Source organism: Canis lupus, chromosome 21 (genome assembly GCF_003254725.2).
Source record: "Canis lupus dingo isolate Sandy chromosome 21, ASM325472v2, whole genome shotgun sequence".
Taxonomy (NCBI): Eukaryota; Metazoa; Chordata; class Mammalia; order Carnivora; family Canidae; genus Canis; species Canis lupus.
The window spans coordinates 29,952,385-29,979,249 of record NC_064263.1 but is presented as its reverse complement, the minus strand read 5'-3'; the positions used below and the strand labels follow the sequence as shown (position 1 = coordinate 29,979,249).

At 37.7% G+C, this 26,865-nt stretch overlaps 1 protein-coding gene and 1 pseudogene across 1 annotated transcript; one reads left to right on the top strand and one right to left on the bottom strand.

Annotated features, from left to right (window-relative positions):
• Positions 1–6,025: 6,025 nt before the first annotated feature.
• Positions 6,026–7,034, top strand: LOC112667538 (olfactory receptor 52B2-like; annotated as a pseudogene).
• A 17,419-nt stretch (positions 7,035–24,453) lies between these two features.
• On the bottom strand, positions 24,454–25,425 carry LOC112667390 (olfactory receptor 688). The gene is given in 7 exon segments (XM_049098962.1): positions 24,454–24,696; positions 24,698–24,915; positions 24,918–24,968; positions 24,971–25,013; positions 25,015–25,232; positions 25,235–25,293; positions 25,295–25,425. Coding segments are annotated over 7 exon segments (963 nt in total).
• Positions 25,426–26,865: the final 1,440 nt, after the last annotated feature.

Genomic DNA, 26,865 nt, shown 5'->3' with positions numbered 1-26,865 from the left:
AGCAAGTGTTTTTGAAAAACAGTCATGCATGCCCTTCAGCCCTCTGAAAAACTGTTCATTCTTCAAATTTTAAATTAAAGAACTAGCTTCCCTGAAAACTCTTTTTGTGATTTTTCCAAGCAATCCAAGGTTAGTATCTTTGTATACTGATTGCACCTTATACAAATCCCAAAATGTATATAGTGAATTATAACGAGTTGTTTATTTGTACCCCTAGTTGACTATTAACTCCTTGAAATCAGAAGAGTGAGTATCCTTCATATTTGTACTTCAGTGCATTATAAAATGCCTGGCACATGATAAATTTTGAAAAATGAATGAGAGCACAATTACCTCCTGATGTTAGAACATGCATTTCTATTATGCACTCAAATGATCAGCTGAATTAGTCCACAAACCAGTGGTGAGTAAATCAGTTCCTCACAAAGGCAGTTGGTGTCAGGGAGGCAAATAAGCTGCGGGTTGTGGAGCATCTTACTTACACCTTTGTTGTAACACAGAGACCAGGGAATAGACTAGGGTAAGAGGAAACAGGGCACTTTTGATTTTCTTTTCTAAACTGGTCTCTGACCCTTCTCAGTATTAGGAATTATAGCACATTATTCCTGGCCAGTTTAGCAACATTAAAGTAATAATCTCTTGGAGTTTAGTCTTGCCTGTCATTCTTTCATGCTTTTTCAGAAGAGAGCCTATATACTCATTTCTTCAACTACACAAATGAATTCAACATCCCTCTCTTCATCCTAGAACTCTTTTTTGATAAATATATCTATCAACTGGATATCTCCTCCAGGAAATGGAGCTCCCATTGAGGCTAGCTTTTCTTCCTGTTCAATTCCTTTTCTTAGGAACTAGATTATGCTGATTGCATCAACGTCGCTGAGCTGGAAACCCTGGGGAGTTACTCAACCTCTTCTTCTTTGTCCTGTTCCTCAAGAAGTTAATGATTGTTACCAATATTGATTATTATACCACTAAATAGTTATGTGGATAATATTTGGAGTCTTGTCAGGATTAAAGTCATGTCCCTATTATTTTCTAGCTGTGTGAATGTGTGAAACATATTTAATATTTTTAGTTCTCATTTCTTCCATCTGTCATGGGGATAGCAATAATACCTCATAGGGTTGAAATGAAATAAACCACATAGCTAGTACTTAATCCTTGGCTCATAGTAAGTATCTGAGAAATATTTCATTAATGCTAAGGTTTTAGTATTGTTAGTTTTCTTTTTCACATTGTTTGTACCAATTACTTATGTCTGTTATCATCTTTCACCTCAGATAAAACATTAGCTTCTTAATGATTTCATGTTTTCAGTCATTTACACTGTAACCTATAAATTATATAGGTATATTATATAGGTAAACTATAAATTGACTTGAAGTTAAACATTTGAAAAGGCAGAGCTTCTGTCAAATACTTTCAAGCAATCTTCATTATTTACAGAAATGTTTTCCATAGAATATTCTGCAGAAATAGCAGATATCATAATAGATGCTTTATAAAAAAGTTCCATGGTCAAATAAGTGAAATGTACTGACACTCCATGGGTTATTCACATGGCTGTCCAAGGGAAAGCTAGAGTTTGCATCATATCCCATAGTAATGTGAACATAGATATTTGTGTCCATATCTTTGTTGTTTTTCATTTTTCTGATAGCCCATCAATTTACACCTCTAAAATAACGTAGTGTTCCATTAACCACAGTTTAGAAATCATAGGACTACAAGGTAATTCCTAAGCCAAGCATTAACTTAAAGTAAGTAGTCCTAAATTACCTTTCCACTTCTATCTCAAAACATACCACTATATAGTAATGCATTAGTGTATAATAATATTAATAATTATAATTAAGACAATAGCTAATATTTATTAAGGGATTAATCAATGCTGGGAGCCATGTTAAATGCTTTGATGTATTAACTTATTTAATACTTACATAGCCTTATGAGATAGTATCTTTGCTATCAGTTATATACACAGGGGCACCCAAGTGTCAGAGAGGATGAATAACGAAGGCCACTCAGCTGAGAAATGGTAGAGTATTGATGTCAGTTCCCTTTAGAAGTCTTTGTCAATCCCCCCAAGTCAGAGGTGATTACTTTGTCCTTTGGCTCTCATAGTAATAACATTTATGTTTCAACTGAATATTAATTACTCTATGAAACCATCAGAGCTTGTGTTCTGTGAGGGCAAAGAATAAGTCTTACCCATCGTCATAGTTCCAACATCTAGCACAGGATTAATTATGTATATTTATGGATTGATTAATATTAAATGTTATAAAGTGGTTGACTTCTGGACCCTTCACTGTTAAATATTATCTAATTTTATGACTGAAAATCATTTGAACACACATGCATGCACACACACACACACATACCCCACTTAGTTCCTTTTGATTTATTTCTACATCTTCACAGGTTTGTATGTACATTGAGGTCTACCTGGTGTAGGCAAGGTTTCAACGTTCTATGTATTGACTAGCAGCAACTCAAATCCACTCTGCCCATATTTTCGCCAGAGACATGGGGTCTTTAACAGATGCAGTATGTATTGACTGCTATAGGTAGGGCATAGTTAGATTGCCCACTCTGGTTCCTGATGAGTGATCTCTGGAGATTGGTCCTGCTGGGGTCTGCTTCTGTCTGATTAAAGCAGATGCTCCCTAAAGAGTGGAATAGAAGCTCTCTCCTTGCAGAGATTCCTATGGATGAGGTTCAAATACTGTCCTATTTCACTCCAGAGTCTATCTGTCAGCTTCTTTCATATGTCGAGGAAGAACTTTCTCTTGAACTGGGGCAAGTTTCTAGGAAGGGGATAAATATTTCATTCCTAGGAATTGTAGGTTTTTCTGGCATAAACTTAATAAACTATTGATTCAGATCAGATCTTGATTCCTCTGGATAATGTAGTGTAAGTACATACATCTTGACATCTTGAACTGCTACATATGTTTTTTACTATGCAGGATTGGGGGGTATAACAAATATTTTTCCAGAATTAACAGTGGTTTAAAAAAATATTGAATACTGGGGGCTCTTGGATGGTTCAGTTGGTTAAGTGTCTGGCACTTGGTTTTGGCCCAGATCATCTCATAGGTCTTGAGATCAAGCTCCATGTTAAGCTCCACACATGTTAAGCTCCACAGTGGGGAGTCTGCTTGAGGATTCTCTTCTTCTGCCCTTCCCCTGACTCACATGGGCGCACACACACACGCACACACACTGTCAAAGAAAGAAATAAATCTTTAAAAAATTATAAAAATGGAACACTGTCCACACTGTTGAAAAAAATTGAACACAATTAAAAAGTAAGTATACTAAAACTCACGACATTAAGTTTAAATATACTATTTATATACAAATTAGAATTTATTATAATTTTAGTGGCTTTAATGGGAGAAACTCATAAATAATGGTCTGAAAATAAAATTAGGGAAAAAAATTAACCATTAAAAGCACATAAAATGGGATCCCTGGGTGGCTCAGTGGTTTGGCACCTGCCTTTGGCCCGGGGCGCGATCCTGGAGTCCCGGGATCGAGTCCCACGTCGAGCTCCCAGCATAGAGCCTGCTTTTCCCTCCTCCTGTGTCTCTGCCTCTTTCTCTCTCTCTCTGTGTCTATCATAAATAAAAATAAATAAATAAATCTTAAAAAAAAATAAAAGCACATAAAAACATATATATAGAAGTGTTCCCATTTTCCCTTTTACTTTGGGCTCTGATATGGCTAAGTACAGCATGGTTAATCATGTCTATTATATGTGTTATAACTTTTCTATTAGAACTTTTATTTGTTCTCCTAGAATTTATTTATTTAAAATTTTGTTATCTTCCTCATCATGGATATTTTGCAATAATTTTGATTTGAAAATTGTATTAAAATATTACTTATCCTATTTACTGAGTTTTTGCACACTTAACATTTTGTACGGAGGTAAGTTCTCATTCATCTCACCTTAGTCTTGGCCTTAGGAGACTCAACACCTGGAGGCAGATCTGAGTCAGAAAAAAATATGGCCCTTGCTTAAATTTGTTTATAAACTTGATAGAAACATACCTTTCAGTTTCAGAAGAAAGACATTTCCTTCTGTTTTCAAGTCAAAGTAAGATTGGATTTTTCTGTACTTGTAAAGTGCTATAACTGATACAAGAAAGAAGAAAAGAATTATTGTATTCATTTTAATTTTCAATTTGCTTTTTCACTTAATTGTATGCCTTGGCTGATACTTTTTTTGTTAAAAATGGAAACAAAACATATTATTGTACTGTATATGCCATAATTTATTTTTCCTCTATTAACAGATATAGATGTTGTCATAATTTCTTTTATTAAGCAACAGTATAACAATGAATATCCTTGTAGAAATATCTATATGTTCTCATGCTGTGTCACCAGCACTGGAGGCTAATTTTTTCCTTATGTTTTCCAATTTGACAGTAAAATTATGATACTTCAAAATGACAGATTTTCGTTTCTTTAAATTTTGGGTATCTATTCATGTGTATAATGGCCACTTTTCTTGTGTGAATTGCCTATTTTGATTCTTTGCATATTTTTTGTTTTTTGCTCATTCATTTATACTAACTTTTAGTAAATAAGGATATTAGTCTTTTGTCTATTATATGTGTTATAACTTTTCTATTAGAACTTTTATTTGTTCTCCTAGAATTTATTCTTGTCTACATTTTTGCATAGTTATATCATTCAATTATTATTGTCCATGAAATACCATGTTCTTAACTTAAATCTTTCCAAAATTAAAAATTTTCTTTTGTTTTCCCCTAAGACCTTCACCTTAATTTTTAATATTTTTTGGTTTTATTTTAAAAATATACATATTTAAAAATATATATACATCTTTAATTTATCTAAGATTTCTCTTTGTTTAGTGAGTAAGGTGGGAACTGGCTTTATTCTTTTACAAAAATATCATTGCTCAATATCCCAATGACATTAATTGGCCAGGCCTTCCTTTACTCACTAAATTGAAATGGTATTTTATTACATTTAAAATTTCAAATATATTAGTTTCTGGGCTCTCTATGTAGTTGTACTGATCTGCTGACTATTAATAACTGGCATTTATGTAGCATTTTTATTCTAGGCATTATAGTAGGCAGTTTAAAGAAAGTATTTGGTTTAATCGTTGCAAGGTAAATATGAATAGTTCATTTTCACAGGTTAGGCTAAATTTCTGAGGTGTAAAAAACTTGCTTTTTGTCAATATCAGAAAGTTGGAAGCCCAGAATTTCAACCCGGAGAAGACTTCTCAGATGATAAATATTTAAGCTGTGAATTGGGAGCTCAGGGGTTTAACAAACATCAAAGGTAGAAAAGTATGTTACAGCTTAAGAGAAAAGCTTGAGAAAAATCATGAAAGGTGGAGAACTCAGAGTTTATGTGGAGAATAGATCATGATCTATTTAACTTTCATGTAATTTAATATCAGAATGCCTAAATGGAACAAAAGCTAGAGAAGAGAGTATCAGGAGGATTGTGAAGCTTTGTATGCTTGAGAAGTTTGGGCTTTATCTTGTGATGAATAAATCATTATATAAAGATTATAAGAGGAAATCTGATAAGATTTCAGTTTGTTTTGTGCATAGCAGCCAGGCTGTAACATAGCTAGCTCATGGACATGGAGGGGTTGAGGATGGGAAACTGGGAGATAGAGAACTCAGTTATTTAAGATGCTGTTGCACCAGAACAAGTGAAGGATGCTTAAAGCCAGAGATGGAACACGTAAGTGAGAATGAGGAGCTATGTATGGCTTCTAGACATTGCTGAGGTGTGAGCAGGAACTTATATTTATATTTGTGTTTATAATGATAATGTAGGAAATAAAAGCATAGCATTATATACTCTAAGTCAAGGCATTAGTGATTGATTTAATTATCTAATGTTCAACTTTTAGTGAAAGTTATTGTTGGTTCTGCCCACTGATTCTTCCTTTCTGTAGTCTTCATAGAGAGACTCCTAAAGTAGGTATGTTTGGTGCTAACTTCACACCTTCCATCCCACTGTGTTCATCCTACTTGGCATCCTGGGACTGGGAAACTACCATGCCAGGCTTTCTATCCCCTTCTGCCACATGTCCATCACTGCAGTATTGGGAAATGAAGCCCTCATCCTTGTTGTCTTCAGTGAATGCACCCTCCATGAACCCATGTATGTCTTCCTATCCATGTTGGCTGGCACTAATATCCTGCTGTCCACCACCACTGTTCCCAAGGCCCTGGCTATCTTTTGGTTTCATGCTGGGGAGATTGCCCTTGATGCCTGCATCACTCAGGTGTTTTTCATACATGTTGCCTTTGTGGCTGAGTCAGGTATCCTGATGGCCATGGCATTTGACCACTATGTGGCCATTTGTACTCCCTTGAGATACATAACCATCTTAACTCCTATGGCAATTGGAAAAATGACTCTGGCAATCTGGGAATGAAGCACTGGGACATGTTCCTGATCATATTCCTGTTGAAGAGACTGCCATACTGTCAAATAAATATCATCCCCCACTTATAATGTGAGCATATCTGGGTGGCCAGATTGGCCTGTGCTGACATCACTGTCAATATCTTGTATGGCTTCTCAGTGCCAATGGCACCAGTTTTGGTAGATATTACACTTTGATTATCCGAGCTGTGTTTAGACTTCCTTCCCAGGATTCCTGGCACAAAGCTCTCAATACCTGTGGTTCCCACATTGAAATCATTCTCTTTTTCATCACATCCTTTTTTACTTTCTTGACCCATTGATTTGGCAAGAATATCCCCCACCATATCCACATCCTTCTGGCAAATCTCTAAGCATTAATTTCCCCCATGCTTAATCCCATCATCTATGGAGCAAAAACCAAGCAAATCAGGGACAGTATGGCTCATGTTATCTGTTGTGGGGAAGTCTTGAGAAAGTTTATGTTTCTTTCACAGTTTTCTCTTACTAGCAGGAGAAAAAAAAGAACTTATCAATCAAGACCCCAGTTTTGGTACTTTAGTGTTTTGAAGCACAAAGGCTTCAAATAGGCTTTAGAATAAAATATACTTGGAGTCAAATCCTAACTCCCTTACTTCCTGATTTTTGACCATAGTTAGATTCCCACCTTTTGGAAATTTAGTCCTAACCAATAAGGAGAACCAATTGTACCTATGCTGTAAGGGTTTTGTAAAGATTAAAATCTGGAAACTACTTGGTACATTGCTCAGCACTGGGGGTGTTCAATATTAGCTCTCATTCTAACTTGAAGTTCGTTACCCAAGCAAGATGCTTTAGATTTGATGTATGTGAGATTTCCGATATTTTCAGAGGCTGTTCTGCCTTCTGCTTACCATCCAAGACTGTGTGATAGCCATCATCATCATCTCCAACATTATTGCCATCATAACCACAAATGCTGTATAAATCAATTTAGGTAAAAGGCATTAAAAATGCTTTTTTTTTTTTTAAAGTAAGCTGTTGAAAAAGACTAAGGATTGAAATCATTGAAAAATGATTACATTTTATATGCAAGGAACTATCACTATTATTATATTAAATAAATTTCTTAGCCAGCCCCGGTGGCCTAGCAGTTTAGTGCCACCTTCAGCCCAGGGCATGATCCTGGAGACTCAGGATCTAGTCCCACATCAGGCTCCCGCACAGAGCCTGCTTCTCCCTCTGCCTATGTCTCTGCCAATCTCTCTCTCTCTCTCTCTCTCTCTCTGTCTCTCATGAATGAATAAATAAAATCTTAAAAGACAAAAAACTAGCTTTAAAAAATAAATTTTTTAACTTATGCAGAAAATGGTTGAGTGACATAGACATAGGCATTGCCCTCAGAGTTAGTTGTCTGAGTTGGATGCATGAACCAAGAACAAGTTATGAGTCCACAGTGATAATAGAGAATATGGTACAACACACAAATACTCAGATGTTAAAAAGAGGAAATAAGGTAATATCCTGTGATTCTGTGTCTTTTTCTATATCCATACTCTCTCCCCTAATCAGAGACAGTTGTATGGCTTTAAATTCCATTTCTAAAATAGAATGACCTCCAAATTGGTATCTCCAGCCTTGAATTTTTCTTTAAAATCATATATTCAACTGTTTCTTGACATCTCTAGTTATAAGTCTTATGGCATCTCAAAATAAACATGTCTGTATTAGGATAGTTTAAGCTATACTTTATTTCAGTGAATTTATAAAGTTCATTTCTCTCTCATTTAAAGTATAGTGTATATCAACAGAATCTATTCTCCATTAAGTAACCTGAAATTATGGATCCCTCTGTCTTGTGAAGTGTCGGCATATCAACATGCGTTTCTCTAAGTTGTGAAAGCAGGGAAGAGAAATTATTTCCTTTTTTGGTCTTGGAGTGATTTTTTAAAAAAGATTTTATTTATTTATTCATGAGAGACAGAGAGAGGGAGAGAGAGAGAGAGAGAGAGAGAGAGAGAGAGAGAGAGAGGCAGAGTCACAGGCAGAGGGAGAAGCAGGCTCCACGCAGGGAGCCGTATGTGGGACTCAATCCGGGGTCTCCAGGATCACGTCCTGGACCGAAGGCTGCGCTAAACCGCTGAGCCACCCAGGCTGCCCGAAGTGATTTTTAAAAAAATATTTTTATTTATTTATTCATGAGAGACACAGAGACACAGAGAGAGGCAGAGACACAGGCAGAGAGAGAAGCAGGCTCCACGCAGGGAGCCCGACGTGGGACTCAATCATGGGTCTCTAGGATCACGCCCTGGGCTGAAGGCAGCGCTAAACCGCTGAGCCCCCCAGGCTGCCCTGGTCTTGAAGTGATTTGTTATTTTTGCTCACGTTTTCCTTGATGAGCACATTGTCTTAACAAGGCCATAACTCAACTGCAAGGGAAGGTTGGAAATGTAGGGAAGCTCATGGGTTTGCAGTGAATGCTGTCTGAGTGTGTATCCATGATCCACCCATGCTTTTGATCACTTAATATTTCTGTGTTCTGTCTTCTTCCCATATTAGAACACATTCAAATCATCTCCACTGTAGAAACCCCAAAGTCCTATCCAGGCACTTCACCCAGCTCTAAGTGTAGGATCTTCAGCTGATACACAAGAATTTCTCCATCAGATTTGTTTCAGGCTTTTCTTGGCCTAGAGACCTGATTTATTTATTTTAAGAAATATTTTATTTTTTAGTATTTTTAAATATTTATTTATTTATTCATGAGAGACACACAGATAGAAGCAGAGACATAATCAGAAGAAGCAGGCTCCCTACGGGGAGCTGATGTGGGACTCCACCCCAGGACTCCAGGATCACAATCTGAGCCAAAGGCAGACACTCAGCCACTGAACCATCCATGTGCCCTGAGACCTATGATTTAAAAGGAAATTTATCTGCTGACTCCTCACCCCCTAATTAATTATATGATAGAGTGACAGGAACATTTAACAACAACTTCTTCCATTTGGAAAGATGATGAATATGAGGCATACAATGGTCATTAATTCATAGCAATTTTGAAGTCCCCATTGGGCAGACACTGGGAATACTCTCTGTGCCCTGGATTTGGGGGAAGTTTCTCTTTTTGGGGGGAGGTGGTGGGTGGAAGAAGTTTCTTGATAGATTCTCTAGCAGAAACTCTCTTGTCCATTCCTTACTGTGACTCATGAAAGCATCTCTCTGGAATCTTTTTTCTTTCTCTTATCTTCTTAGGTCATATCTAAAATGGGAGATGGGGGAATATGTCCTTTCTGGGGACAGCAGAGGTTTCTCAGTCCATTTTCTGGTGTTGAAATGTTTTATCTCAAGAGTTAGATTAACTCTTAAGTAGTCAAGGGATTTCTTTTTTTTTTTTTTTTTTAAGATTTTATTTATTTATTCATGAAAGACCAGAGAGAGAGAGAGGCAGAGACACAGGCCGAGAGAAAAGCAGGCTCCATGCCGGGAGCCTGATGTGGAACTCGATCTGGGACTCCAGAATCATGCCCTGGGCCAAAGGCAGGCACTAAACCACTGAGCCACCCAGGGATCACAGTCAAGGGATTTCTTAGCTGAGCTCTTGATTTTTTTTTTTTTTTTGGCAACATAAGTTGGTTAAAAACCTAGTATGTTTCTTATGTACTTGGTTCCACTTATGTGCCAATAAACACATTCCAAATCTTTTAAAGACATAATTCTCCAAATTTTTCTATTTTTCCCTTTATCACTTCCATGTATATCTCTGAACTAAATGGAGGCTACTTTGGGACTCTGATGCCTTAGTGGGAAGGTACCACCTTTAATTTGACCTTTGCTCTCAGTTGTTATCCATCTGAGATGTTTATTGGAGAGTACGCTCATAACATGATTTTTATCTTTTGGCAATTTAATTTACTGAGAAATTTTGCTTGAAGCTTTAAAAAGTAATTTCTTACTGTTTGGAAGCAATAATATTAGGATATATGGCAAAGAGGGATTAAGGTTGCTAATCAGCAGGTATTATTCTGAGTTATGTGGGTGGAGCCAATGTAATCATAAGGGCCCTCATAAATAAAAAAGGCAGACAGAAGGGAAAGTACCAGTGAAACAAGTCAGAAAGAGAAAAACAAATACTGTATGACATAATTTATATGTGTAATCTAAAAAAACCAAAGTCATAGAAACAGTAGAATAGTGGTTACCATGCATGGTGGTGGTTAAGAGATGTTGGTCTAAGAGTACAAATTTCTAGTTTTAAAAAAAGTAAATTCTGTGGATCTAATGCACAACATGGCAATAATACTGTATTATATACTTGGAAGTTGCTAATAGAGTAGAACTTAAATGTTCTTGCCACTAAAAAGAAATAGTAATTATGTGATGTGATGGAAATGTTAGCTAACTCTATGGTGGCAATCATTCTGCAATATATAAGTATATCAAATCAAAACATTGTACACTTCAAACTTATAAAACGTTGTATGTCAATTATATCTGAATAAAGCTGGGGAAAATGACATTTGGAGGAAACCCACTAGTAGTCCTATTCAACCTGCTAGCTATATTATCATTTTTTCCTTTCTGTATGAATAGCAAATAATGCTTTATTGTGTCAAATATGTGAAAATTTGAAGTTGTATTATTAATACAGCCACTGAATTAGTCTGATTCTTGGAGTTTTTGAATGTCGAGGAGCATAACTAACTAATAATTTTATGAAGATTAAATGAGACTTTATGGTAATTTTTTAGCTGCCAGATACTCTATATAGGGCATTGCTATTATTCTTATGCTCCTGCCAGGTGGACAAATGAAAGATATTGGGTTAATCTCAAGACTTCATTGGTGGAAGAATCACTCTGACCTGCTGGAAAAGGATGCAGCTTTTCTCCTTACTGCTGCCTCTCCTGTTCACCCATCCCAGTTTAAGGGCTGATTACTCGTGGCTCTGCTGTGGGTTTTCAGCCTCCATATCCTGCCCTGCATTGGACCAGTCTGGCTGGTCACCTCATGGTTCCTACCATTGCTCCACATCCATCCAGAATCTGTTTTCCAAGCAGCTGATGCCCAAGTGTGGATTCATCCATAAGCTTCCTGAAGGCTCCCTTCAGTGAATGGTCCAGAACATTTAAAAAAAAAATACACTGGGAAAGACTACATTTACTATAGACCTGTGACACACAGATTTTGTTAGGCAGCTGTGGGGTGCTAGTCCTGTGCTAGGTATACTGTTTTGTTTATAGTTTCACTAGAGAGGCAAAAACAGAAAACAATCATCTAGTCTCCACCCAAAGAGTATGTGGGATCATTTGTCCAGGTTTTGAATTTTATTGCAAAGTAACTAAATATCTCTATGTGGATTGCACATTCAAGGCACATCAAAAAAAAAAAAAAAAAGCACATCGTCCTCTCCTATCTTTTAATTTTATCAATATCATAGTTACGTAGGTAAACAGGGACTATTCCCAAAGTACAAATGAGAAAAAAATAGGGAAGTTAAGTAAGTCATGAAGGACACTGTTCTGTCTTTTGGGTTGCTGCTAACCAAAATAGAACACAGGTTGCAAACAAAATTGGAACCTATGAGCTTGAAGATTTAAAAACTATACTGTAGGAAAGGCAAAGATATTAGACTTTAGGAAGGGCTGGAACTAGCCCTGTCCAACTATCATCTCTATTTCCTGTGTGTAGTAGTTATATATCATACTATAGGTTGGTTTTCTCCATAGCCTGGAAATATAGTTTCCGAGTGTTACATTTAAAAATTTTGTTCACTGGCGAGTGACTGCCTAATAATTTTAGAGAATGGTCTTTTAGGCTCAGTTGAAGTCAAATGCCTACTCCTCCTCCAAAATATTGTGAGGAAGGAGCGTGCCTTCTTGTCAATCATATGATTAGGGAGGACATTTCTTAGAAAAGTAGATACTGAAAGCTAGGTGTCAACCACCATTATGTGGCAGATCAGGCCAGGCACTCCAAAAACTTTATCATTCTTTCACCAAAGCATATCAAATAGTAAATGTTGGGGGTGAGGGGGAGAGAAGGAAAGAGAGAGAGAGATATCTTATTGAAGATAGTTTATAGTTTTCTTTTTAAATTAATATTATTTCATAGTTTCCCATTGTAATTATAAAGACTAAAAAAAAAAAGATTTATTTATTTACTTATGCGAGAGAGAGAAGGAGACAGAGACAAAGTGAGAATGAGTAGGAGGAAGGACAGGGAGAAAATATCCAGGCAGACTCCTACTGAGCATGGAGACCGCCTTAGGGCTCAATGTCACCATCCATGAGATCAGGACCTGAGCCAAAACCGAGAGTCAGATGCTCAACCAACTGAGTCACCCAGGTGCCCCTAAAATTATAAAGTCTTGTAGATATGCTTTTTATGGACTGCATTTTATTTTTTGAGTAATGATACAATGAACATTTTTCTTAATAAAATTCACACCTTTTTACAGATTATTTTCTTTAAATAAATATTTAGGATGGATTAATGGTTTTATTTATTTTCTTTATTCTTTTTAAATTTTCTATTTCATTGATTTCTGTTCTCTTTTTATTATTTCATCTACTTGCTTTGGTTTTAATTCTTCTAATATCTTAAAACAGAAGCTTAGATTACAGATTTGAAATTTTTCTTCTTTTTAAATACAGATATTTAAAGCTACAGTTTTCAAAAAAAGAATAAAGCTATAGTTTTCCATTTATGTCTGCTTCAGATGCATTCCATACATTTTCATATGTTGCATTTTAATTTTCATGTAATTTAAAATATTTTATAATTCCCATTATAATTTTTTTAACCTATGGTTTATTTAGAAGTGTGTAATTTTATTTCTAAGCATCTGGAGATTCTTTGAAATTTTTGTTTTGAATTTCTTTTTTTATAAAGATTTTATTTATTTATTCATGACAGACACAGAGAGAGAGGCAGAGACACAGGCAGAGGGAAAAGTAGGCTCCATGCGGGGAGCCCGATGTGGGACTCAATCCTGGGACTCCAGGATCACACTCTGAGCCAAAAGCAGACATTCAACCACTGAGCCACCCAGGTGCCCTCGTTTTGAATTTCTAATTTAGTTCTGTTGGGATCAGAAAATATTTTATATGGTATCAATCTTTAAACTTTTTTTAACATTTGTTGAGACTGGTTTTATCATGTGGTATTTGATTTATCCTGGAATATTTAAATGTACCTGAAAGATGTGTATTCTGCTGTCATTGGATGGAGTGTTATATAAATATCAACTATATCAAGTTGGTCAATAATGTTGTTCAAGTGTTCTGTATTCTTGCTGATATTCTGTTTAGTTATTCTATTAATTATTGAGGGTGGCATATTGAAATCCCTAACTATTGTTGTTGAGCTGTTTTTTTCTCTAAATTATGTAAGATTTGCTTTAAACATTTTGGGGCTGTATTGATAGGTGCCCACATTTATAGATGATATATCTTTTTAAGGTATTTGTTCTAGCAGTATTAAATGACTCTAGAAATATTTGTTTTAAGGTCTATTTTATCTGACATTTATATAGTCAGTCCAGCACTTACGATTTTTATCTGTATAGCTTATATTTTTACTTTTTAAATTTTAAACTATTTGTACTTTCAGAGTGTTTTTCTTTTCTTTCTTTCTTCTTTCTTCTTTCTTTCTTTCTTTCTTTCTTTCTTTCTTTCTTTCTTTCTTCTTTCTTTCTTTCTGATTTTATTTTATTTATTTATTCACAAGAGACACAGAGAGAGAGGCAGAGACCCAGGAAGAGAGAGAAGCCAGCTCCATGCAGGGAACCTGATGTGGGACTCAATCCAGGGACTCCAGGATCACACCCTGAGTTGAAGGCAGATGCTCAACCACTGAGCCACGCAGGCGTCCCTTGAGTACTTTTGATGGTAGTGTTTAATCCCTGCATATTTGATGTTATTGTTTATATGTTTGGATTTGTATATGCTATTTTGCTTTTTGTTTCTGTATGTCTCAGGTTCCTCCAGGTTTTGCTCATCTATTGCTTTTACTACCATTTTACTTATTTTGTATGAAATAAAAATTTTATTGTACCATTTTAATCCTTTAATTCTTAAACTGTGCTTTGGTTATTTTCTTAGATATTGCTTTATGAATGCACCTCTTTTTATCACAATTTACATGAATAAAAACTTGATTCTGATAAAATATAAGAACTTTGTTCCAGAATATCTAGATTACCTCCTCCTTCTTTGTTCTCACTGTTGCATAAATATTATATCTTTATGTGTTACAAACCCACCAACACAGTTTTGTTATTATTGCTCTATATAGTCTTATGTCTTTTAAAGAAGTTTTGAGAGAAAAAAATATATATATTTATTTATACAGTCATTATATTTGCCACATATTTACCATTTTTAGTTTCTTCATTTCTTCCTATGGATTCAACATACTGTCTGGTGTTACTTGCTTTCCTCCAAGATTTTCTGTAGTATTTCCTATAAGGAAAGTCTGTTGGCAGTGAATTTCCTCAGCCTTTTTTTTTTTTTTCTGTTTGTGATTGTTTTATTTTGCCTTTATTTTTGAGGGATAATTTGCTGGATATAGAATTCTTGGTTGACACTAAGAACTTTCAGAACTTGGGATGTGTCATTCTACTGCCTTCTGGCCTCCAAGTGTCATTATCAATTGTAATGTGTGTTTATGATGCATTATTTTTCTCTTGTTGCCTTTAAGATTGTTTTGTCTTAGTCTTTAGTAGGTTGACTCTCAGTGTGTAGATGTAGATTTCTTTGTTTTTATCATAGCTGGGACTCTGATGTTCTTCAATATGTAGATTAATGTTTTTTTATTAAGTGTTTTTGATTCTTCAGTATTTTCTTCAGCCCCATTCTTGGTCTCTCTTATCCTTCTGAGAATTGCATTTCACATATGTTGGTATTTTGTTGTATCTCAGATCTCTGAGTCTCTGTTCCTTTTTCTTTAACTATTTTTTTCTCTTTGTCCTTCAGATTGTATTCTTTTTCTCGATTTACTTGCAAATTCACTGTTGTTTTTTTCCCCCTCAGTTATCCTACTTTTCAATTCCAGAAATTCCATTTGATTAATATATATATATATTTATATATATATATATAGTTTTTATCTCTTTATCAAGATTCTCTGCTTGTAGTCACTGTCTTCCTATCTTTTTTAATTCTTTAAGTATGGTTCCCTTTAATTCTTTTAACATATTTATAATATCTTCTCTGAAATCTGTCTTTGATAAAAGCAATATCTGGGTCCACTGAGAGTCCATTTTGATGACTCCTCCATCCCCCACCCCCCCACCATAGGTCTTATTATCTTCTTTCTCTACATGTCTCCTACTTTATTTAAATAAACAGCTTTTTAAAACTATGCATTTTAAATATTTTTTTCCTGATTTTACCCCCCTGCAAGTGTTGTTGCTGTTTTGTTTTTTTAAAGTAACTTTTCCTGGCATCTGTGAAACCTGTCTCTCCCACAGTGCTCACCTGACTTCTCTGCTTGAAAGTTTTAAATTTAAAATTTTATTATTAAGCCTAGAATTTAATGACTTTCCTTGTGTCTGCATAGCTTAGTAGGCTACCAGTGATTTATCAGATGTGTCTAAATACCTTAGTAATAGTTGTCTCCTCTGCTGTGGATTTGTGTTCAGCTTGGAATGTGCTTATATTCAAAGTTTAGGCAATTTTTAAGTCTGCCCTGGCTTTAATTTTCCATCAGTCTTCTCAAGTGTTTTCTGCACTTAGCCTCTGGGCAGCTTAGGATGTGTGGAGAATTTGGGGTCTCTTTGTTCTCCCTTGAATGTCTGTACAAAATTCTAGTCAGTGGGGCATGTGTGAAGAGCTAATCAAAGCCTCTAAGCTTCTCTCATTGCTAATATCTCCTTGTGAACATCTGGCCAGTCTTCTAGTCTGCTGCTAACCCCAGTCAGGGCATCATTCTCTGGCTAGGATGACTGCAGGGCTTTCCCCTTCACCCTGGAAAAGGGTTTTACACTCTTCATTCCAAATAATCAGCCTCTCTGACAATGAAGCTGCTAATTTTACACCCAGTCTTTCGCTGGTGAAATTGTCATACTGACCAACTGGGATTGGAAGAGGTTACATGGGAGTCACTCCATGCAAGAACAAAAGAGTCCTGTGTCTTCTACCCAACATTTGGCAGCTGTTCAATAAATGTCTCTCAATATGTAGTTTTTCCACTGGGTGGTATCCAGAACCATGATGTGAGTATTTCTGATAATTATTTCTAATATTATAGTTTCCTAGGAAGAAGATTTATGACTTCTCCACACTGTCATACCACTTTCTATTTCCTAAAAATTTCTTTGTGGTAGGATGAATACATTTCCTCAGTATGTTTGGCCAAGCATGCTCCATGCTGAGACTCCCAAGTTGACAGCCCTTTACCTTGTACTTACATGCTTCATCTTATGAAAAATACTCTTCCCAAAGTCTTCCTATAGAGTTGGAGAGACTAAGTCAGAGAGAGTCTCACACCCTCAGCCATGTGGGGACTCTGAGCAATCTACTACCTGGTGGCAGTCCAGATAAAATTTAGGTCACCAAGTTAAGTTTGAATTTTAGATAAACAATAAATAATTTTTTTAAGTATGAGTAGATACCAAATGTTGCATGGCATGTACTATTACTAAAAAACATTTGCTATTTTTCTGAAATTAAAATTTAACTTATGTTCTGTATTTTTATTTGCTAAATCTGGCAACCCTCCCTTGTCCATCTGGATTTTGATACTGGTCCCAGGACATCAGTTCTACTTCCTCCCAACACATACTCTCTCTCTTAACTGATGGTGAGATTTCCCCTTGAGAAATTTTCTATGATCTTTGATGCAGATAGGTCTAGACTCTGTTGGGATCATCATCCACTCTTTGAGAAAAGGCATATATTAAAATCTAAAATGAAGAGATTATAGGGGCAGGTGGTCTCATTACTTCTCTTCCAGAAAGCTTTCTTGGATCAAATAAAAATTGGCTCTGTATATAGTGAGAAAGATCAGCCTTTGTCAAGTCACAAAATAATGTATGTTATATGCTTGCCACATATAATTAATTTTTATTATACTGATCTCTAGAAGAAAGTCTGCTGCCTGCAATGTTAGACAAGCTTCTGGCAAAATTTAAAAAATAAAATTGTATTGCACATACTATTGTTTTACACTTTGAAGTGTATAATTCAATGGTTTTTAATATATTCATAGAATTGTGCAACTATCACCATTATAGAATTCCAGAACAACTTCATCACCACAAAAAGAAATGTTATCTAAGAGCATTGATCACTCTTCTCCTACAACCAACATTCTCAGTCCCTGACAAACACCAATCAACTTCTATCTCTATAGATTTGCTTATTAAACACAATTCCCAAAAATAAAATTATACAATATATGACATATTATGTCTGGCTTCTTTCAATTAACATGATGTTTTAAAGGTTCATCCATATTGTAGCAGTATCAACACTTCATTCATTTTTATTGTTGGATAATATACCAAAAGGTGGCTATACCTCATTTTATTTATCCATCCATCAGCTGATGCATGTTTGAATTATTTCTAATTTGTAGGTTTTTTTTAATAATAAATTTATTTTTTATTGGTGTTCAATTTACCAATATACAGAATAACACCCAGTGCTCATCCCGTCAAGTGCCCCCCTCAGTGCCCGTCACCCACTCACCCTCACCCCCCGCCCTCCTCCCCTTCCATCACCCCTAGTTCGTTTCCCAGAGTTAGGAGTCTTTATGTTCTGTCTCCCTTTCTGATATTTCCCACACATTTCTTCTCCTTTCCCTTATATTCCCTTTCACTATTATTTATATTCCCCAAATGAATGAGAACATACAATGTTTGTCCTTCTCCGATTGACTTACTTCACTCAGCATAATACCCTCCAGTTCCATCCACGTCAAAGCAAATGGTGGGTATTTGTCATTACTAATGGCTGAGTAATATTCCACTGTATACATAAACCACATCTTCTTTATCCATTCATCTTTGGATGGACACTGAGGCTCCTTCCACAGTTGGGCTATTGTGGACATTGCTGCTATAAACATCGGGGTGCAGGTGTCCCGGAGTTTCACTGCATCTGAATCTTTGGGGTAAATCCCCAACAGTGCAATTGCTGGGTCTGAGGGCAGGTCTATTTTTAACTCTTTGAGGAATCTCCACACAGATTTCCAGAGTGGCTGCACCAGTTCACATTCCCACCAACAGTGTAAGAGGGTTCCCTTTTCTCCACATCCTCTCCAACATTTGTGGTTTCCTGCCTTGTTAATTTGCCCCACTCTTACTGGGGTGAGGTGGTATCTCATTGTGGTTTGGATTTGTATTTCCCTGATGGCCAGTGATGCAGAGCATTTTCTCATGTGCATGTTGGCCATGTCTACGTCTTCCTCTGTGAGATTTCTCTTCATGTCTTTTGCCCATTTCATGATTGGATTGTTTGTTTCTTTGGTGTTGAGTTTAAGAAGTTCTTTATAGATCTTGGAAACTAGCCCTTTATCTGATATGTCATTTGCAAATATCTTCTCCCATTCTGTAGGTTGTCTTTGAGTTTTGTTGACTGTATCCTTTGCTGTGCAAAAGCTTCTTATCTTGATGAAGTCCCAATAGTTCATTTTTGCTTTTGTTTCTTTTGCCTTTGTGGATGTATCTTGCAAGAAGTTACTATGGCCGAGTTCAAAAAGGGTGTTGCCTGTGTTCTTCTCTAGGATTTTGATGGAATCTTGTCTCACATTTAGATCTTTCATCCATTTTGAGTTTATCTTTGTGTATGGTGAAAGAGAGTGGTCTAGTTTCATTCTTCTGCATGTGGATGTCCAATTTTCCCAGCACCATTTATTGAAGAGACTGTCTTTCTTCCAATGGATAGTCTTTCCTCCTTTATCGAATATTAGTTGCCCATAAAGTTCAGGGTCCACTTCTGGATTCTCTATTCTGTTCCACTGATCTATGTGTCTGTTTTTGTGCCAGTACCACACTGTCTTGATGAACACAGCTTTGTAGTACAACCTGAAATCTGGCATTGTGATGCCCCCAGATATGGTTTTCTTTTTTAAAATTCCCCTGGCTATTCGGGGTCTTTTCTGATTCCACACAAATCTTAAAATAATTTGTTCTAACTCTCTGAAGAAAGTCCATGGTATTTTGATAGGGATTGCATTAAACGTGTATATTGCCCTGGGTAACATTGACATTTTCACAATATTAATTCTGCCAATCCATGAGCATGGAATATTTTTCCATCTCTTTGTGTCTTCCTCAATTTCTTTCAGAAGTGTTCTATAGTTTTGAGGGTATAGATCCTTTACATCTTTGGTGAGGTTTATTCCTAGGTATCTTATGCTTTTGGGTGCAATTGTAAATGGGATTGACTCCTTAATTTCTCTTTCTTCAGTCTCATTGTTAGTGTATAGAAATGCCACTGATTTCTGGGCATTGATTTTGTATCCTGCCACGCTACCGAATTGCTGTATGAGTTCTAGCAATCTTGGGGTGGAGACTTTTGGGTTTTCTATGTAGAGTATCATGTCATCAGCGAAGAGAGAGAGTTTGACTTCTTCTTTGCCAATTTGAATGCCTTTAATGTCTTTTTGTTGTCTGATTGCTGAGGCTAGGACTTCCAGTACTATGTTGAATAGCAGTGGTGAGAGTGGACATCCCTGTCTTGTTCCTGATCTTAGGGGAAAGGCTCCCAGTGCTTCCCCATTGAGAATGATATTTGCTGTGGGCTTTTCGTAGATGGCTTTTAAGATGTCGAGGAATGTTCCCTCTATCCCTACACTCTGAAGAGTTTTAATCAAGAATGGATGCTGTATTTTGTCAAATGCTTTCTCTGCATCCAATGAGATCATATGGTTCTTGGTTTTTCTCTTGCTGATATGATGAATCACATTGATTGTTTTACGGGTGTTGAACCAGCCTTGTGTCCCGGGGATAAATCCTACTTGGTCATGGTGAATAATTTTCTTAATGTACTGTTGGATCCTATTGGCCAGTATCTTGTTGAGAATTTTTGCATCCATGTTCATCAGGGATATTGGTCTGTAATTCTCCTTTTTGGCGGGGTCTTTGTCTGGCTTTGGAATTAAGGTGATGCTGGCTTCATAGAACGAATTTGGAAGTACTCCATCTCTTTCTATCTTTCCAAACAGCTTTAGGAGAATAGGTATGATTTCTTCTTTAAACGTTTGATAAAATTCTCCTGGGAAGCCATCTGGCCCTGGACTCTTGTGTCTTGGGAGGTTTTTGATGACTGCTTCAATTTCCTCCCTGGTTATTGGCCTGTTCAGGTTTTCTATTTCTTCCTGTTCCAGTTTTGGTAGTTTGTGGCTTTCCAGGAATGCGTCCATTTCTTCTAGATTGCCTAATTTATTGGCGTATAGCTGTTCATAATATGTTTTTAAAATCGTTTGTATTTCCTTGGTGTTGGTAGTGATCTCTCCTTTCTCATTCATGATTTTATTAATTTGAGTCTTCTCTCTCTTCTTTTTAATAAGGCTGGCTAATGGTTTATCTATCTTATTAATTCTTTCAAAGAACCAACTCCTGGTTCTGTTGATCTGTTCCACAGTTCTTCTGGTCTCGATTTCGTTGAGTTCTGCTCGAATCTTAATTAACTCCCTTCTTCTCTTGGGTGTAGGATCTATTTGCTGTTTTTTCTCTAGCTCCTTTATGTGTAAGGTTAGCTTTTGTATTTGAGTTCTTTCCAGTTTTTGAATGGATGCTTGTATTGCGATGTATTTCCCCCTTAGGACTGCTTTTGCTGCATCCCAAAGATTTTGAACGGTTGTATCTTCATTCTCATTAGTTTCCATGAATCTTTTTAATTCTTCCTTAATTTCCTGGTTGACCCTTTTATCTTTTAGCAGGATGGTCCTTAACCTCCACGTGTTTGAGGTCCTTCCAAACTTCTTGTTGTGATTTAGTTCTAATTTCAAGGCATTATGGTCCGAGAATATGCAGGGGACAATCCCAATCTTTTGGTATCGGTTCAGACCCGATTTGTGACCCAATATGTGGTCTATTCTGGAGAAAGTTCCATGTGCGCTTGAGAAGAATGTGTATTCAGTTGAGTTTGGATGTAAAGTTCTGTAGATATCTGTGAAATCCATCTGGTCCAGTGTATCATTTAAAGCTCTCGTTTCTTTGGAGATGTTTTGCTTAGAAGACCTATCGAGTATAGAAAGAGCTAGATTGAAGTCACCAAGTATAAGTGTATTATTATCTAAGTATTTCTTCACTTTGGTTAATAATTGATTTATATATTTGGCAGCTCCCACATTCGGAGCATATATATTGAGGATTGTTAAGTCCTCTTGTTGAATAGATCCTTTAAGTATGATATAGTGTCCCTCTTCATCTCTCACTACAGTCTTTGGGGTAAATTTTAGTTTATCTGATATAAGGATGGCTACCCCTGCTTTCTTTTGAGGACCATTCGAATGGTAAATGGTTCTCCAACCTTTTATTTTCAGGCTGTAGGTGTCCTTCTGTCTAAAATGAGTCTCTTGTAGACAGCAAATAGATGGGTCCTGCTTTTTTATCCAGTCTGAAACCCTGCGCCTTTTGATGGGGTCATTAAGCCCGTTCACATTCAGAGTTACTATTGAGAGATATGAGTTTAGTGTCATCATGATATCTATTCAGTCTTTGTTTTTGTGGACTGTTCCACTGAACTTCTTCTTAAAGGGGAATTTTAAGAGGCCCCCTTAAAATTTCTTGCAGAGCTGGTTTGGAGGTCACATATTCTTTTAGTTGCTGCCTGTCTTGGAAGCTCTTTATCTCTCCTTCCATTTTGAATGAGAGCCTTGCTGGATAAAGTATTCTTGGTTGCATGTTCTTCTCATTTAGGACCCTGAATATATCCTGCCAGCCCTTTCTGGCCTGCCAGGTCTCTGTGGAGAGGTCTGCTATTACCCTAATACTCCTCCCCATAAAAGTCAGGGATTTCTTGTCTCTTGCTGCTTTAAGGATATTCTCTTTATCTTTGGAATTTGCAAGCTTAACTATTAGATGTCGAGGTGTTGGTTTTTATTGATTTTAGGGGGGGATCTCTCTATTTCCTGGATCTGAATGCCTGTTTCCCTTCCCAGATTAGGAAAGTTTTCAGCTAGGATTTGTTCAAATACATATTCTGGCCCTCTGGCCCTTTCGGCGCCCTTGGGAACCCCAATTAAACGTAGGTTTTTCTTCCTCAGGCTGTCGTTTATTTCCCTTAATCTATCCTCATGGTCTTTTAATTGTCTCTTTTTTCCTCAGTTTCCCTCTTTGCCATCAACTTGTCTTCTATGTCACTCACTCATTCTTCCACCTCGTTAACCCTCGTCGTTAGGACTTCTAGTTTGGATTGCATCTCATTCAATTGATTTTTAATTTCTGCCTGATTGGATCTAAATTCTGCAGTCATGAAGTCTCTTGAGTCCTTTATGTTTTTTTGTAGAGCCACCAGTAGCTGTATAATAGTGCTTCTGAATTGGCTTTCTGACATTGAATCATAATCCAGATTTTGTAACTCTGTGAGAGAGAGGACTGTTTCTGATTCTTTTTTTTGAGGTGAGGTTTTCCTTCTACTCATTTTGCTCAGTGCAGAGTGGCCGAAAACAGGTTGTATTGGGAAAAGGAGAAAAAGAGGAGAAAGAAGGAGAGAAAAGTGAAAAAGGTAAAGAAAAAAGGAAGAAAAAAGAAAAAAAAGAGAAGAAAAAGAGAAAGAAAAAAAAGAAAGGAAAAAAAGGGTGGGGGAAGCAAACAAATCAAGAAGCAAAAAATAAAAAAAATTAAAAAAATAAAAAATAATAAAAAATTAAAAAACCACGGGGGAGTATCTTCTGATTCTGTATACTTTAAGTCCCTTGACTTCCCCTGGAACTTGTCCGTCTAGCTGGTCTTCTCAGGGAGGGGCCTGATGTGCTGATTTTCAGGTGTTAGCACTTGGGGGAGCTGCTCTGCCCCCTGCCTGGTGCAGGGCTCAGTGGGGGCTGTTTACCCTGTTAGGCCCCAGGAGGAAGAACCGCAGTGGCTACGGCCAGCTCTGGAGCCCTGGAGTCAGCTCCCGCAGTAACTCCGGAGCTCTCTGTCTATAGGGGCCTGGATGCTCGGGGGCAGGGCCGCTGATCTGCTCAGCTCGGGGCAGGAGCGTCCTTGGGGTCCTGGGCCCTCCCGGCCTCTGCCTGTCCCGGGGGGGAGGCCGGATCCTGGGCTGTGTCCCGGCGCCCTGTGCTCTGGGGCCTGCGCTGTTGGATTTGGGCTCCGGCTGGGCAGCCCCCTCCGCGGAGCCGCCGCCCGAGCCCCTCCGAGCAGCTCCAGGTCCAGCGGAGCGTGCTTCAGTCTTTTAGGGAGCTCGGCCACGAGGTATGGCGCACTCTCCTGGGTGCGCAGGTGTCTGTTAGTGTCCCCGGGAGCCTGAGGGCATCCCCGCCCTCCTGGGGTCCTGCTCTAACTCCCTGCGGGCGCCTTTCCACCCAGGAAGGTTGGTGCAGCTCCTGCTTCTCTGGGACGGGGCTCTCCTGTCCTGGGGACACTCGCCCCAGCCTTAGCCCGGCTCCTCGCGGGGCCCCTCCCCCTTGGAGGCCTTTTGTTCCTTTATTTCTTTTTCTCCCATCTTCCTACCTTGATAGAAGCACGAACTCTTCTCACTGTAGCATTCCAGCTGGTCTCTCTTTAAATCTCAGGCCAAATTCCTAGATTTTCAGGATGACTTGAAGGTTATCTAGGTAATTTGGTGGGGACAGGTGATTTGGGGACCCTACTCTTCAGCCATCTTGCCCTTCCCTAAGTTTGTAGGTTTTAAATGTAAATTGATTCCATTAAAAACAAGTATATAGTTCCATTTAGTCAGGAACTGCCTCTCATATCTATTTAATTTACAACATTTTTATTTCTAGACAGTGTGAATTTTTGTTGGCTAGCAAATTGTATTTCCTAATGAAAGATGGAAATTGGACTGCAGCCTGGGTTTTCAAAACCTGTGCTCTTTTGTAACATGGCATATCACATTCTTTAAGTTTGTGTCATTTTGGGGACACGTTCTTTTCTAACTCAAATACCCTCCAGAAGCCTACTCTGAACCCCTGAGCCCTAAGAGCATATACCATGGGGTTGAGGGCTGGGGAAATGACAATGTTGAGCACATTTAGAAGAACAGGGAAGATGGGAACTGCTTTTCCAGCCAGATGAGCTATAGATACCATCACAATGGCTGTGTAGAAAAAGAAGATGAAGATGAGATGGGAACGGCAGGTGCTCAGAGCCTTGATTATTTGCCTCAGTAGAGTGCAGCACCAGCACAGATTGAAAGATTAGAGCATAGGAAATAAAGACTAGAACCTTGCTACTTCTACCCAGGACCCATGCCAAAGCCAATTGATAGAACATTTTAATGGTAATATCATGATGGGCCAAGCCAGTAACCCCTGGGTTGGAGCACATGCAGTGCTCAATTTCATTCCGGGAGCAATAGTGTCTCTGGGCACTATAGGCACTGGGATGGTCAACAGTACATTCCTAAGCACCATGAACACTGTGCTTTTACCACAAAAGCTTCAGTAACTATGGAGGAGTATTGAAGTGGGGTGGCAGATGGCTACATATCTATCCACAGCCATGCAGAAGAAGATGACTGACTCTATGCTAATAAAACAATGAACAGCATAAATTTGAGTAAAGCACTCAGGGAAGCTAATGGCCTTGACATCAAACCAGAATATGGCCAAAATCTTGGGCATGATGATTTTTGACAAGCCAATGTCCACTATAACCAAGACACTAAGGAATTGATACATGGGCTCTAGAGGTTATACTTATGGTGAACAGTGATCACAATAAGAATGTTGGCACCAAGAGCTAAGACATCTCACAGCCAGGGGCAGGGAAAGCCAGAGCTGCCATTCATGAATGCATGGAAGCCCCATCAGGATGAAGTTAGACATTTGAAATCTTGAGCTGTTGGGTGCATTCTGGGAGATATCCCGATCTTGAGACATCTGAAACTGTAGCGTCTGTCTGTAGATGGAAATAAGAAGGAAACTTGGTTAAGTGTTCAGCTGTGATTCAGATTTAATTTAAAGATATAAGATTCACTCATAATCCCTTTCATCATGATATTACACCATGTCTCTTGTCTCTGGAAAATGTTCAGAAAAGAGTAACTGAGATGGCCAAAATAGTCCTAAAAGGAAGATTACAGAAGAAACAAAATTAGTTACCAGCTTCAGGTCACTCGGTGGTATTTTTGTAGGTATTTTTGATGTAGACAAAGTAGGAGAGTATTCAGTCCTGAATATTCTGATTTCTCAGGAGGTAAAAATTAAGGCTAGAATAGAGGTCTTCCAAGGAAGAAGAAGAAATCAAAACAGAAATTACCATAATGGTTTTGTTTTGGATAGGTTTTAGATGTTTGTACAAAAACTCCTTTGAAAGAGGCCTTTTCCAAATTTGAGGAAATTGAAGTTCATAGAAATTAAGTGATTTGAGAGAGAGAGAGAGAGAGAGACACAAAGAGAGAGAGAGAGAGAGAGAGGCAGAGACACAGGCAGGGGGAGAAGCAGGTTCCATGCAGGGAGCCCGACGTGGGACTCAATCCTGGGTCTCCAGGATCATGCCCTGGGCCAAAGGCAGTGCTAAACAGCTGAGCTACTGGGGCTGCTCCAGTTTTAAATGATAAACACACTGGAGCTAAAATCTTAGCATTCTGTATTTAGCTGCCATGCACATTTTGTTAAACTATTGCTGATGGCTTAATAAAAATGGTTATTTTAATTTTTAAATTCAATTAGCCAATATATATAGTACATCATTAGTTTCAGATGTAGTTTTCAATAATTCATCAATTGTGTTTAACATCCAGTGTTCACCACGTCATGTGCTCTCCATAATGCCCATCACCCAGTTACCTCACCTCCTTCCCCACTTCCTCTTCAGCAACCCTGTTTGTTTCCCAGAGTTAAGAGTGTCTCATGGTTTATCTCCCTGTCTATTTTTTTCCCCATTCAGTGTCCTCTATTTCCCTTATGATCCTCTACACTATCTCTTATATTCTGCATATGAGTGAAACCATATAATTGTCTTTCTCCAATTGATTTATATCACATCTTCTTTTTCCATTTATCTGTCAAAGGACATCTTGGCTCCTTCCACAGTTTGGCTATTGTGGATATTGCTTCTATGAACAGTGGGGTGCAGGTGCCCGTTCATTTCAATACATCTGTATCTTTGAGGTAAATACCTAGTAGTGAAATTGCTGGGTCATAGAGTACCTCTATTTTTAACCTCTCAAGGAACCTCCATGCTGTTTTCCAGAGTATGGAATGTATCAGCTTTGTATCAGTAGAATGTATCATTCCTACCAAGAGTGTAAGAGGGTCCCCCTTTCTCCACATCCTTGCCAACATTTGTTTTTTCCCATCTAGTTAATTTTAGCCATT